The following is a 14015-nucleotide window of genomic DNA, read 5'->3' as shown; positions in this document are numbered from 1 at the left end:
CTAGCCTACACAGCTTCACCCATCACAGAGGGGTCCACCCAGCCCTTCCCTCACGCACAGCTCTGGCCACCCCCACCCCTCCTTCCTCCCACCTTTCTCCTGAGCCATCATCTGTCAAAGACCTACCTGAACCGAAGTGAGAGATGCCCCAAAGCAGGGCTCCCTCACAGGGATGCCTCCTCCTAGCCCCAGGCCCTGCCTCCTGGCAGTGAACACCATGACAACCAGCCCCTACTCAGGCCTAACTTCTTCCCAGAATTCCTGAGGGGCAAGAAGAGGGAGCCCAGCAAGGATGGGACCAGTGGGGGCCAGGCCTGGGTTCCGTGGGTGGTCCCTAGACCAAAGAGCCTGTTGCTAAGTAACCAGATCTCACATCCCTGGCCTAGTTTCATCCTATGTGCAGCCATCAGGGGCTGAATCTACCCATCTCCTGCTCCCACCCCAGGGGGGCCCTGAAAGCCGGAGGAGAGAAGAAATCAGGGTTCAGCCCTTAGGCCTCAGGACCCATCATCACCCACCACTTCACTGTGAGGATCCAGGTTCCTGGGCTGTGAGGTCGCAGCAACCATGAGTCTGGGAATCATGGAAGAGGAAGATCTGGCTGAGTACTTCCGGCTGCAGTATGGGGAGCGGCTGCTACATTTGCTGCAGTAAGTGTCTGGGGGCGGGGGGGGGGCTTGCCCTTCACCTCTGGACTCTGCCTTAGATGCTCCCTTCCCCCATCCCTTCCCATCCCTCTCCCAACCTGACCCCTTCCATTCCTAGGGCTCCCTGCCTTCATCACCCTGCCACCCATCCACCCACCATCCAAATCCCTTGAACACTTTGCTCTGTGTCATGCAGATGCGGACACCCCATTCCCTCCTCTTGTCTGTCCTCATGGGCCAGCTGACCCTCTGAATGCCAGCACACCCCTTTCTTCCTCAGTCCTTTGACTCAGATGTGGGGAGAAGGTCCCCCAGCCCTCCCCAGTGGCATCTCTCTTCACTGCCTACCCCCAACCTGCACCAGATGCCCAGAACCCACAGGTCCCTCTTGCTGGCATCTCGGGCAGGAAGTTCCCCTCAATGGAGGAGCAGTCGGAATCCCCATCCATCCGGCTGCTGGAGAAGAAGAAGGAGGCCACCATCATGCACCACGCCATGGAGGAGAAGAAGGAGGTGGGCGCCGAGGGGACGGGGCACTGGGCTGCAGGGAGCCCCTCTCCCCCTGAGCCCCACTCTCCGGGGCTATCCTAGTCCTGGGGGCTCTGCTGAGAGGATAGAGAGGGAGAGGTTGCTCTGGGCCTTTCCAGGTTGGAGGAGAGGAGCTGGGAGCTAAGGGTGCTGAGATCTACCTCAGTAATCGTGGGGGGTCTGCTTCTCTCTACTACCCCCTGCCCCAACCCCCAGGCATTTAAACGCAAGATGGAAGCCTTGAACCTGCGCTGGGAGGAGCTGGGCATCAAGGAAGCCCAACTGAAAGCCCACATCCAGAAGTTTGAACAATTCATCCAGGTATGTAGGCCCGTGGCCTACTGCAGCAGGCTGGTGGGGCTCACCCACTGCAGCCAGCAAGTTAATCTCCTCCTCCTCCTCCTCCTCCTCTTCCTCCTCCTCCTCCTCCTCCTCCTCTTCCTCCTCTTCCTCCTCTTCCTCCTCCTCCTTTTCCCTGATTTTGCTGACTCTCCCTGGGCTAGATGCTTGGCAGGCCTCCTCCTCATTACCACTGTGTCTGGAATTCTCTATCTCCTGGTTGGTCTTGGCCCATTCTAGATTCCCTTTCCCTCTTTCCTAGTCAATGACTAGTACACAGGACAGCCAGTAAGTGAGTGAATATCCAGAGTCAAGGCTGGGCACTTGGGGATACAGAGATGAATAAGGCAGGGTCTTAGTGCGCCCCCTCCCCCTCTAGCTCCATCCTCGGGTTGAGGATCCAGGCAGGAAGTGGTCAAAAAGGCAGGCTCCAGAGTCCATTCCCAGACAAGCCTTATCAATGGTTCCTTAGAGGAGGGATTTAATCATCTTCAAGTCCAGCCAGTACTTACAAACCCTTAAGGCCTGGCCCAGCTCCAGGGGCTCATTGCTGCCCTTGGCCGGAGTACAGCCCGCTCTCAAGCACCTTCGGCCACCCTTGTGCCTCAAGTGGTAGAAAAAAGAAGCTGTGGCCCGGGGACATTGAGGATGTTGTTCCAGAAGTCTGGGTTCTTGTGACCTTGCTTTCAGCAGAGGGCCGGGCAGACCGGGGCTTTCCAGGGCTTCCAGACGCACTTAGGGACTCCCAGTTCCCCCCTGGGTTTACGGAGCAGATCCAATCCCTTGAGCACTTTGCTCTGTGTCATCCAAATGCTGACGCCCCACACACCAACCATGAGCACTCAGCGGAGGCCCTGGGGGAGGCAAGGCCACACGGTGCAGGCGGAGGGGCGGGTGTGTCCCCTGTGCCGTGGAGAAAGGACACGGCAGTAGCGGGCAAGAGTGGAAGGCAGGGCTGGGCTGGTCAGAGTAGCTGAGTCTCATGTTGGTTTGGGTATGAAGTTTCTGGCCCAGGCTCTCCAGCCCCAGTCTGAGCCCCTAAAGCAGAGCTCTCAGGGGTGATTCGTCCAAGTCAGGCCCTCTGGACCAGACCCAGGATCTCCCTGTAGCTCAGAAACTGCTCCCTCAGCGCTTGGAAGAAAGCGGAGGGCCGTTGCCTCTCACATAGAGCTGGAGGCACCAAGGGCAGCGTTGGGGAAGAATCAGATCTCCCAGCTCGGGTTCCAGGAATCCACCCCTGACAAATGAGCGCCAGGCTGGGAAGAGACCTGAGAAGTGCACGTCTGGGCTTGTCTAGTCTTCCCCAGGGCTGAGTGCTCTCCAAGCCTGAGCCAGACGAGTGTGGCCCTTCCCCAGGCCACCGGAAGCCTAGAGCCCACCCCCGGATCAGAATCATTCCTGTCCAGCCCCACAAGGCCACTTCTGACCGCTGACCGACACCTCTGTCACCCCAGCCTCCTGAACCCCAACTCAGTCCACAGAAAGCCCCTCAAGGAGCTCCGCGTGGCCCTGGTGATCCTTTCCCTGTGTACCTCCTCTTGCAGGGGGTGGCCCACCTTCCCCATCCATCTTGAGAGCAGCCTGAGGGCTTAGGAGGGTCCCAGAGGGGCTGGGGGTTCCACTCACCACCCACAGGGCTGACGGGGGTCCCTGCCCTGGCCCCAGGAGAACGACCAGAAGAGGATCCGTGCTCTGAAGAAGGCCAACAAGGAGCGGGACCTCAAGAGGCAGCGCATGCGGGAGCTGGCCAAGGCTAAGCAGGAGATGTCGGCCCTGCGGCTGGAGCACCAGCGGCTGAGCGCCAAGCTCCAGGAGTACTCCATCTTCAACAAGTACCTGGAGAAGGTGGTGGAGAACTCGGAGGTGGGTGCCAGGGTGGAATAGGGTAAGGTCTTGGTGCCCGTCTCATCCCCACCGCCTCCTCCCCTGGCCTGTGACCACGGGTGTCATTGCCCTCGGAGCTCGGCGGGATTTGAAGGGATGTGTGTGTGTGTGTGTGTGTGTCCGAAAGCAGCTAGGGAAAGGCTTCAACACAGTCCTCAGAAGGCTGGACTTTATACCCGTGGTCCCCGATCATGTCTCCCCAACCCATACAAGCACCTCCTCCTCAAGACACCACCCCTGGGTATGTCTACTCGCCCTGGACACTCTCTCTCTCTCTCTCTGTCTTTCTCTCGCTGGCAGCATCACAGTGAGCCAGGCCACCCTTCCCTCCTGAACCCAGAAGCAGTGGGACTCCAGTCTTGGGGATCAGAATTTACTTTTTCTCCCTTCTCAGATCTTCCCACCCACTCTGAGCTCACATCCACTGTGCTTCCAAGGCCCCGGATATCTCTCTGGAATTCCCCCACCCCCACCCAGGAAAGCTTTTGTTCCACAGGGTGGAAGTTTCCAGATGCAAAGAAATGGTTGTCCTGGGCTAGATATTGAGTAGAAAGCCTGGAAATCACTTTGGAGTCTCTGGATGGCACTCAACTAGTGACCGAGCCTTTGTGATTTGAACCCACCCAGAGGCACATTGGGAAAAGGCCTGATATTGCCCCAAACCCTGGAAAACTCAGATCAACTCTGACAGGCGTGGAGTTGCTGTGAGTCAGGATTGGCTTGACAGCCACAGATTCATATTTGCTGTGAGGAAGCTTCCCATATCCCCGGAAGCTTTTAAAATCTGATTCTATTCTTTGCTAACTATTCAATAGTACCTACTATGTACCAGGCGAGCAGCCCTGGTAGCGTAGCTGACTACACGTTGGACTGCCAACCAAAAGGTCAGCAGTTTGAAACCGCCAGCCACTCCGAGGGAGAAAGTTGAGGCTTTCTACTCCTGTAAAGAGTACAGTCTAGGAACTCACAGGGGTGGTTCTACCCTGCCCTGGGGGTTGCTTTGAGTTGGCATCGGATCACCGGGAGTTGGTTTGGCTTTGGTTTGGTGTACCAGCACTGTTCCAAGAACTTGCAGGTCGCTGTTGCTCTGTGTTATTGAGTTGGTTCCCACCCATAGTGACCCGATGCCCAGCAGCAAAAAGACGCCACTCAGTCCTTCGCCGCCTTCGTCATGTTGGTGCCGTTTGAGTCGATTGTCACCCCACGGTGCCATCCCTCTGGTATTGCCGATCTCTTTGTCAGGGATGCTCTACTTGACCAAGGACAAGGCTGTAGTCTTTGATCTTCACTAATAAGTACTTTGAGCCCGCTTCCCTTCCAGCAGGCAAGTTGTGTCCTGTGCTCATTGGAGATTGTCCCTGCGCCATCCTTGAATCCCGAGGCTGTGTTCTTCTTCATGTGGTCCAGTGTCTTGGATCACTTACTCAGTGTACAGATTGAATGAGTGTGGTGAAACGATGCCACCTGGCATACACCTTTATTGATTTTTAGCCATTTAGCTTCCCCTAGCTGTGTTAAAATGACTGCTTCTTCTTCTTCTTTTAAAAAAAAATTGATTGGGGGTTCTTACAGTTCTAATCACAATCCATATATATAGATCCATTGTGTCAAGCACATCTGTACATATGTTGCCATCATCTTTCCCAAAACATGTTCTTTCTACTTGAGCCCTTCGTATCAGTTCTTCATTTTTCCTTTCCCCTTCCCTCCCCCATGAACCCTTGATAATTTATAAATATATATTTTTTATATCTTACACTGACTGCTGTCTCCCTTCACCCACTTTTATGTTGTCTGTCCCCCTGGGAGGGAGCCAAACATTGATCATTGAAATTGGTGCCCTCTTACTCCCTGCCCCCTTCCTTTACCATCCTAGTATTGCTACTCCCATTATTGGTCCTGAGGGGTTTTTCTGTCCTGGATTCCCTGTGTTGCAAGCTCTTAGCTGTACCAGTGTACATGCTCTGGTCTAGCCGGGTTTGTAAGGTAGAACTGGAGTCATGATTGTGTGTGTGTGTGTATGTGGATGAGCCTTATAGAACTAGGGGAAAGTTGTGTGTCTCATCGGTGCTATACTGCACCCTGACTGCCTCATCTCTTCCTTATGACCCTTGTGACAGGGGATGTTCAATTGACTACTGATGGCCTTTGGGTCTCCACTCTGCCCCCACACATTCACATCAATATGATTTTTTATTTGTTTGTTTTGGGTATTTGATGCCTGATACCTGATCCCATTGACACTTCATGATCACACAGGCTGGTGTGCTTCTTCCATATGGACTTTGTTGCTTCTCAGCTAGATGACCGCTTGTTTACCTTCAAACTTTTAAGACTCCAGACGCTGTATCTTTTGATAGCCGGGCACCGTCAGTTTTCTTCACCACATTTGCTTATGCACCCATTTGTCTACAGCGATCATGTTGGGAAGGTGAGCATCACTGAATGCCAGTTATTAGAATAAAGTGTTCTTGCATTGACGGAGAACTTGAGTAGAGGCCCAATGAAAACGACTGCTTCTTAATTCCCACATGAGCACAATGAAGTGTTACTTTTAGGCAGAATGGGAATTTCATAGGTTATCATCTTTCCGGTGCTACCTGCTCTCAGCCTGGAGCCGCCTGGCATCAGCATGGATATCCCTAGCTCCACGTCCTCTTCTGAATCTGACTGGAAGTTCTAGCAGATCTTTTTCCATGTTCTCCTGCAACCATTTTTAATTCCCTTCAGCAAAATTTCACTAGCACGAATGACATCGCTGGGTGGTGACCTCATTCTGTTGGGTCACCTTTCTTTGGAATGGACACAGCGTGGATCTCTTCCAGTTGCTTGGTCAGTTATCTCTTTCAGGTTTCTGGGCACAGATGAATGAGTAAGCACCTCTATTGCTTCCTCAATGCTTCAGTTTGTTGAAGCATTTCAATTGGCATTCCCTACATTCCTAGAGCCTTTCTTTCTTTCTTTGTGGTCAGTGTGTTCGGTGCAATTTGGACTTCCTCCTTCAGTACCATCAGTTTTGGGTCATATGCTGTCTCCTGAGTTGTCGAGATATAGACCAACTATGTTTGGTACAGCGACTCTGTGTATTCCTTCCATTTTCTTTTTATGCTTTTTGCATTGTTCAATATTTTGCCCAAAGAATCCTCTAATATTACAAATGAAGGCTTGAATTTTTTTTCAGTTCTTGCAGCATGAGAAACCCAAAACATGTTCTTCCCCTTTGATCTTTGCACATATTATTTTAATATTTTACTTTGTCTTCTTAAGCCTCCTTTAAAATTTTTATTTAGCTCTTTAACCTCATCATTTCTTCTATTCACTTTCGCTTCTCTACATTCTAGAGCAAGATTCAGAAGAGACTGTAGCATCCATTTTGGTCTCTTCTGTTTTAAAAAATAAACTTTTGTTTTCCTTCCTGCAAAATGTTCTTGTTGTCATCCCAGAACTCGCCTGGTCTTTGGTCATCAGTGTTCTGTGTGTCAAATCTGTTCTTGAGCTAGCATCTAAATCCAAGTGGGATGTGCTCAAGGTTGTATTTTGGCTCTCATAGAGTTGTTTGGATTTTCTTTACTTCCACTTGAACTTGATTATGAGCAATTGGTGATCCATTCCATAGTTGAACGGATGATATCAAGCTTCTCCATTATCTCTATCCACAGATATAGTCCATTTGATTCCTCTGCATTTCATTTGGTGAGGTCCACGTATACAGTCGCCATTTATGTTGTTGAAAAATGTACTTGCAGTGGGTAAATTGTTAGTCTTACAAAATTCCAGCCTGTGATCTCCAGTCTCATTTCTGTCACCAAGGCTATATTTTCCAACTACCGATCGGACCTTAATGTTCCAACTTTCTTTTCCAATCCCTACATAATGGTTGGATCAAAGATGGCCAATATCAGGCCATTCCAGCTCACTAACGCGTAGAATATCTAGCTTTATGTGTTCTATTTCATTTTTGACAGTTTCCAAATTTTCTAGATTTCTACAATGTATGTATCATTTTCTGATTAGTAATAGATATTTTCAGCCATTTCTTCTCTTTTTGATGGTGCCCCATCAGCAAATGAAGGTCCCAAAAGTTTTGCTTCATCTAAATCATTAAGCATCCTTGGGAACCGATCACAATGATCGACATATAAGTGCCCCTACCATGGGTGAAGGGAGACAGCGATTGGTGTAAGGTATGAAAATAACAAAATTTATAAATTATAATTTTATATATTATATAAATTTATATAATATGTAGATTTATATAAATTATAAATTCACCTGTGGGTGAAGGGAGACAGCAATCAGTGTAAGATATGAAAATAAAAATAATTTATAAATTACCAAGGATTCACGAGGGAGGGAGAGTGAAGGAGGGAGAAAAAAGCCAAGGAGTTGGAACCAAGGGCTCAAGTTGAAAGAAAATGTTTTGCAAAGGGTGATGGCAACATAAGTACAAGTGTGCTTGACACAATGGATGTATGCATGTTAGAAGAGTTGTAAGAGCCCCAATAAAATGACTTTTTATTAAAGCAACCTTAATGACTGCCTTGAGGAGGCAGCTCTTTCCCATTCGAATGTTCAGTGTCTTCCGACTTGAGGGGCTAATCGTTCAGCACTCTGTCAGACAAGGTTCTCCTGCTCTCTACAAAGTTCTCGGTGGCTCACATTCAGAATTGGATATCTCTCCCTTCTTCCTACTAATCGAAAGGTTGGCAGTTTGAACCCTCCCAGAGGCACCTTGGAAGAAAGGCCTGGTGATCTGCTTCCGACAGGCCCCGTGTGTAGTTCCACTCTGCAACACCTGGGCCATCATGTGAGGAAATCTGCTCAATGGCAACTGGCTCTCACCCTGTTAGAGAAGCAGATGAATGAATGGTATATGGTACGGCATGTCTCACATTCAGAGCAGAGGCCCCTGAGCCTGTCTCTGGCCGGTATCTCTCTCCTAAGCCTCAGGTCATTAGATCTATCTTCTGTGATCATACCTCAACTCCTCTGCTTTCTACCACCCCCAGGCCAGCGGCAAGCCAGCCCTGCTGCTGCTGTGTCCTGTGCTGGGGAACAGCAGGGCCACCCACTCAGGCCTCAGCTGTGACCCCCCCCTCCCCACACCCATCCATCACCAGATCTGCTGTATTCTGCCTCTGCGGTATTCCTGGAATCCATCCCCTGCCCTTGCCCTCAGCCAGACCACCAGTGTATTTCATGTGTAGTTCAACTTCGTGTTGTTTCTGGACAGCCCATGTGTTCTACACCCAACATGACCCTCCCTCCTTCCCTGGTTTGCCCCCTTTTATCCTCTTTCGCTCCTTTCCCTTCCCCCCTCCCTCTCCTCCTCCTCCTCCTCCTCCTCCTCCTCCTCCTCCTTTCTTCCACCCCTTTCCCATTATTTTAAGCATGCAAAAAGGACCCAGAAACATCTAACAGCACCCAGATAGTCACCGCCCAGCTTTCCAAACCGTAGCCATTTTGTCTGTTTGCCCTGGATTCTGCTTTGTTTAAGAAATAAAACACTCAGGGTAGTGGAAAGCCCTTTGGTGCCCGCTTTGAAATCTCATTCTTATTTCCCTCCCCTCCGCGTGAACCAGTCTCCTGGTTTTCAAATGTATCGTTCCCATGCTTATTTAGGGACCCTGATGGTGTTGTGGTTACGCATTGGGCTGCGATCCTCAAGGTCAGCAGTTCAAAACCAGCAGCACCTCCACAGGAGAAAGACGGGGGCTTTCTACGCCTGCTAAGCAGTTACAGCCTCAGAAGGTTCTACCCTGTCCTATAGGGTCACTATGAGTTGGCACTGACTTGATGGCAGTGAGTTTCCGTGTTTATGCTAATTTGTGTTCTTTTGTCACGTACTACTGGTTGTTGTCGAGTTGACACCAATTCATGGCGACCTCTTGCATATCAGAGTAAACCTGTGCCACTCTGTTTTCATGGAAGGATTTTTTTCAAATGTGAATTGGAAAGCCTTTCTTCCAAAGTGCCTCTAGGGAGGTCTGAACTTCCAACCTTTGGGCTCACAGCTGAGCTCATTAGTCATACCCACAAACTATAAATAGTATTATGCATATCCTTCTACCACTTGCTTTTTCTAGCCAGGGATGCTGTTTAGACACGTACAAGGAGAGAGCGAGCCATGCAGCACATGCCCATGACTCCTTGTTTAGTTCCAACAATGATCGCCTGCCCCCCCTTCCGACTCCCACCATTTGGAAGCAAATGTTATGATTTTTTTAATCCCTAAGCATTTCAGTCTAAAGCTCCAAAAGCTAAGGGCTCTTTTGAGACATAATCACAATGCCATTGTCACCACTAGCTACAAATTTGGGAGCAATTCTTTAATATTAAACTTTTAGTCAATGTTAAGATGCCCCCAGTTCTCTCATAAACGCTTTTTGTCCTTTCTCTGGTTTGCTCCTGTCGGGGTCCAAGTGGGTCGCGCACGCCGTATTTGGTTGATATGTTTGGTGTCATAGACATTAGACTGAGCAAAAGAAGCCAGACACAGGGGAGGATGGATGTACTGTCTGGTTCCATTTGTCTGCTTAAAACCCAGCCGACGTAATCTAGGGTGATAGGCACGGCGCTCGTGACCAGCGACTTGATTCAGTGACCCTTAAAGAAGTGTTTGTGAAACCCTGGATTTTTATTTAATTTTCAGGAATAAAGAGTCAGTTCCCCTGCACCCTCCAAAAATGACCCGCAAGAGTTTTTTTAGTATCATGATATACTGTGGATTGAACCAGGTCTATCTATTTCAATCCTCTGCTCGTATTTCTGACCCTCATGTTCAGATTGCGTTGTCTTTGGACAATGGGAGCTCTTCAAGGTGGCACCCAAATCCTTCGGTCACGAGGTGACGTTTCTGAGATGGGTCCCTGTCCCTGGTAGCGCTGCCCTTGTCCATTCATCTTAGCCGCAGCGGGAGTTTCCTTGCGTCTGGAGTGAACTGTCTGCAGCGCAGATAAGGACCCGCTCCCCGGTGTCTTAAAACCCTGCAGTGGACAATGTCCGCAGTCCCTCACGAGATTTGCTGGGCACTTCTCTGCCCCCACTGCTTCAGGTCCACCTCACACTCGTCTTGAACTCATACCATTCATTCTGCACGACTCTGAAGGCCCCAACATACCGTTCCGCTCCCTGACTCGCTTTGCAATTGCTCAGTCCTCACCCTCCTCGTGATCGTTGGTCTACGTGAGTCCATTGTTAGGGCCACGGTTAGTTCTAGTTCCTTCCAGCCTCGAGGGCCCATCTCCCAGCACTACACCAGACTCTAGTCTGGTGTGATCCAGAGGATGTTTACAGGCTCATTTTGGGAAGTAGATTGCGGGGCCTTTCCTCCAAGTCTGTCATGTCTACAGTGGTTCTCAGCCTTCCTCATGTGGTGGTGATCCCTCAACCATAACATTATTTTCGCTGCTACTTCATCACTGTCATTTTGCTACTGCCATGAATCGGGTGACCACTGTGAAAGGGTCGTTTAACTCCAAAGGGGTCGTGACCCACAGGTTGAGAACCGCTGCTCTAGAAGCTCCTCCAGGGAACCTGTCCATCAGGGTGAGCCCTGGTGTTTTTTTGACTTCTCCGTGACATAGCTTCCAGCGGCCTAGCCACCTGACAATGCGGTGGTGGTATTCATCTTTACCCAGGTTGTTCCCTTGACCTGCAATACTTCCTCATCTTCCCCAACCAGCTGTTGCCTATCTCTCTTCTACTCCCACCCCAGGCTTCCTGTTAGCCCTCCTTTCCCCTAGGATCCTGTTCCGGCTGTTCTACCCTCTCCAAACCGTAGTTGGACTGCCCTTTCCCGCCGAGCCATACATGGGGCTAGACCAGCAGGGTAGTCCCGGAACACCACCGTCTCATTAGAAGCCCAGTGAGACATAGAAAGCACTCAGGGCACGGCCCCTGGGGCAGAGGACGTGGGGACACATCTCCGGGGAAGTGCCCTTGTAGTCACAGGAACCTGTGCTCACTCTGCTTTCCAGGGAGTGTGGGCTCGCGCTTTCTCCACCGCGTGGGGCCTGTGGCTTAGGATCCCAGTGCGTTCCTTCTGGATTATGCCAGGGGAAATAAGCAGAGCTTGGGAGGCCACCTGCCCTACTGGGCCCTTTCAAACCTCACCTTCTCCCAAATAAATACCAGTAACTGCTGAGTGGTACCAGAAAGCTCAATGGTTGAAGGAGCACCAGGTTCCCACAGGATACATGTAAGCCCAGCCCTGTCTGCAAATCGTGCTGTAATTGTGGTAAGTTGTTGTTGACGCTGACTCTAGTGACCTTGGGCATGGCAGAGACCATCACGGCCCAGGACTGCACCATCTCTGCAACCCCTGGCCTGCTTGAGCCCCATCATAGAAAGGGGTTCACTCTGGGATGCGGTGTTTTATTTACTTACCTGCCTGTTCTCCTTCCTACCTGCTCCATTAAAGCAGAGTCTGGCTTTCTTGTCTCCTAGCCTTTCACACAGGCCCTGCCTTGTAAGCAGCCCTTGTACATTCTTGGGGGACAGAGTGATTGTCTTGGGCAGTGGTTGTTGCCTACAATGGAGTGGGCCATTGGCTCATGACCCTCTGACAATGAGCCCAAACACTGCCCAGTCTGTGCCGCCCTCGGGGCAGGTAGTGGATCGGGCCATTGTAAACCGTAGGGTTTTCGGGGACTCGTTTTCAGAAGTGGACTGCGAGGCCTTCTTCCCAGTGTGTCTTAGCCGAGGAGGCTCTGATAAAAACTTGTTCAGGAACATAGCAAGATGCATGTCTCATTGGCAGACACATGCATGGTGGCTTTGTGTGAGGTGTGCTGGCTGGGAGCTAAACCCCGGTCTCTGGCGTAGAAGGCAGTACCTCCACCACTGAACCTGCACAACGGCTATGTTGGTTTGGAAGATATCCCATCCCTGCTCTATTCACCGCCACCTCACAATGGTCCCTATCAGTGATTCTCACCCTTGGATGGACTTAGAATCACCCCCAGGAGCTTTTGAAAAACCCAGATGCCAGGACCACCTCAGATCTGTTTATTCATCCAAATTCCTGGGGGCAGAGCCTAACAGGTGTTTTTTTTCCATTATTAATTTGGTTTTTTTTAACATTTTATTAGGGGCTCATACAACTCATCACAATCCATACATATACATACATGAATTGTATAAAGCACATCTGTACATTCTTTGCCCTAATCATTTTCAAAGCATTTGCTCTCCACTTAAGCCCTTTGCATCAGGTCCTCTTTTTTTTCCCCTCCCTCCCCGCTCCCCCTCCCTCATGAGCCCTTGATAATTTATAGATTGTAATTTTGTCATATCTTGCCCTATCCGGAGTCTCCCTTCCCCTCCTTCTCTGCCATCCGTCTCCCAGGGAGGAGGTCACATGCAGATCCTTGTAATCAGTTCCCCCTTTCCAACCCACTCACCCTCTACTCTCCCAGTATCGCCTCTCACACCCCTGGTCCTGAAGGTATCATCCACCCTGGATTCCCTGTGCCTCCAGTCCCTATATGTACCAGTGTATAACCTCTGCCCTATCCAGTCCTGCAAGGTAGAATTCATATCATGGTAGTTGGGGGGAGGAAGCATCCAGGATCTGGGGGAAAGCTTTGTTCTTCATCGGTGCTCCATCGCACCCTGACTGACCCATCTCCTCTCCTAAACCCCTCTGTGAGGGGATCTCCAGTGGCTGACAAATGGGCTTTGGGTCTCCACTCTGCACTTCCCCCTTCATTCACTATGGTGTGTATATATATATATATATATATATATATTTGCATGATGCCTTATACCTGGTCCCGTTGGCACCTCGTGATCGCACAGGCTGGTGTGCTTCTTCCATGTGGGCTTTGTTGCTTCTGAGCTAGATGGCCGCTTGTTCACCTTCAAGCCTTTAAAACCCCAGACACTATCTCTTTTGATAGCTGGGCACCATCCCATTATTAATTTTTTTAAAATCTCAACTCATGATTCAAGCATCCAACCAAGATTGAGAATTCCCAGCCTAGTTGCACCCTACCCACCCATAGGCCATGATCCATACCAACCCAGGAGAAGTAGGAGCCCCACATCCTCATGACCTTGGCTCCTGACCCCTGACCCCAGCCCTCTGCACTAGGCCAGTCTGCTGGGCTAGCCCCTTGGCAGTGCAGTGACCCAAGCCCCTTCCCCCCTCCCCAGTTCGAGGAGATTCATGAGGTTATCGCACGCTACAAGACCCTGGTGAGTATGCACCACGACCTCATGCAGTCGGCCCAGGAAGGCCAGGAGAAAATCGAGCGAGCCAAGGCGCGGCTGGCCCGATACATGGAGGAGAAGGACGACGAGATCCTGCAGCACAACAACGAGCTCGCGCGGCTGCAGATGCGCTTCGACCGCGCGCGCAGTGACGTCATCATCTGGGTGAGGAGGCGTGGCCGCCATGCGGGGGGCACCCGGAGCAGGGGGCAGAGCGGCCGCCAGCTCTTCTCCACACTCTTCCTCTCCCCGCCCATGGTCCAGGAGTCGCGGTGGGCGCACATCCAAAACACAGCTGCCAAGAAGACCCTCCTGCTGGGTACCATAAAGATGGCGACCCTGAACCTCTTCCAGATCGTGAGCAAGCAACTGAAGGAGACGACCAACGTGTCGCTGGAGGAC

At 50.8% G+C, this 14015-nt stretch overlaps 1 protein-coding gene across 2 annotated transcripts in view; it reads left to right on the top strand.

Annotated features, from left to right (window-relative positions):
* Positions 1 to 325: 325 nt before the first annotated feature.
* CCDC42 (coiled-coil domain containing 42) overlaps positions 326 to 14015 on the top strand; it is a 14791-nt gene continuing 1101 nt past the window's right edge. The window contains exons 1-6 of one of the 2 annotated variants that reach the window (XM_075559132.1): positions 326 to 650; positions 1055 to 1160; positions 1392 to 1496; positions 3180 to 3377; positions 13557 to 13778; positions 13878 to 14015. The exon at positions 13878 to 14015 is cut by the window's right edge and continues 21 nt beyond it. In XM_075559132.1, coding sequence (XP_075415247.1) covers positions 568 to 650; positions 1055 to 1160; positions 1392 to 1496; positions 3180 to 3377; positions 13557 to 13778; positions 13878 to 14015 — 852 coding nt within the window. In that variant the 5' untranslated portion in view covers positions 326 to 567. The remainder of the gene's footprint in view (positions 651 to 1054; positions 1161 to 1391; positions 1497 to 3179; positions 3378 to 13556; positions 13779 to 13877) is intronic. The other variant, XM_075559133.1, reaches the window with a different exon arrangement.

The sequence above is a fragment of the Tenrec ecaudatus genome, chromosome 10 (genome assembly GCF_050624435.1).
Source record: "Tenrec ecaudatus isolate mTenEca1 chromosome 10, mTenEca1.hap1, whole genome shotgun sequence".
NCBI lineage: Eukaryota > Metazoa > Chordata > Mammalia > Afrosoricida > Tenrecidae > Tenrec > Tenrec ecaudatus.
The sequence above is the reverse complement of the archived record's forward strand: the minus strand, read 5'-3'. Positions and strand labels throughout refer to the sequence as shown.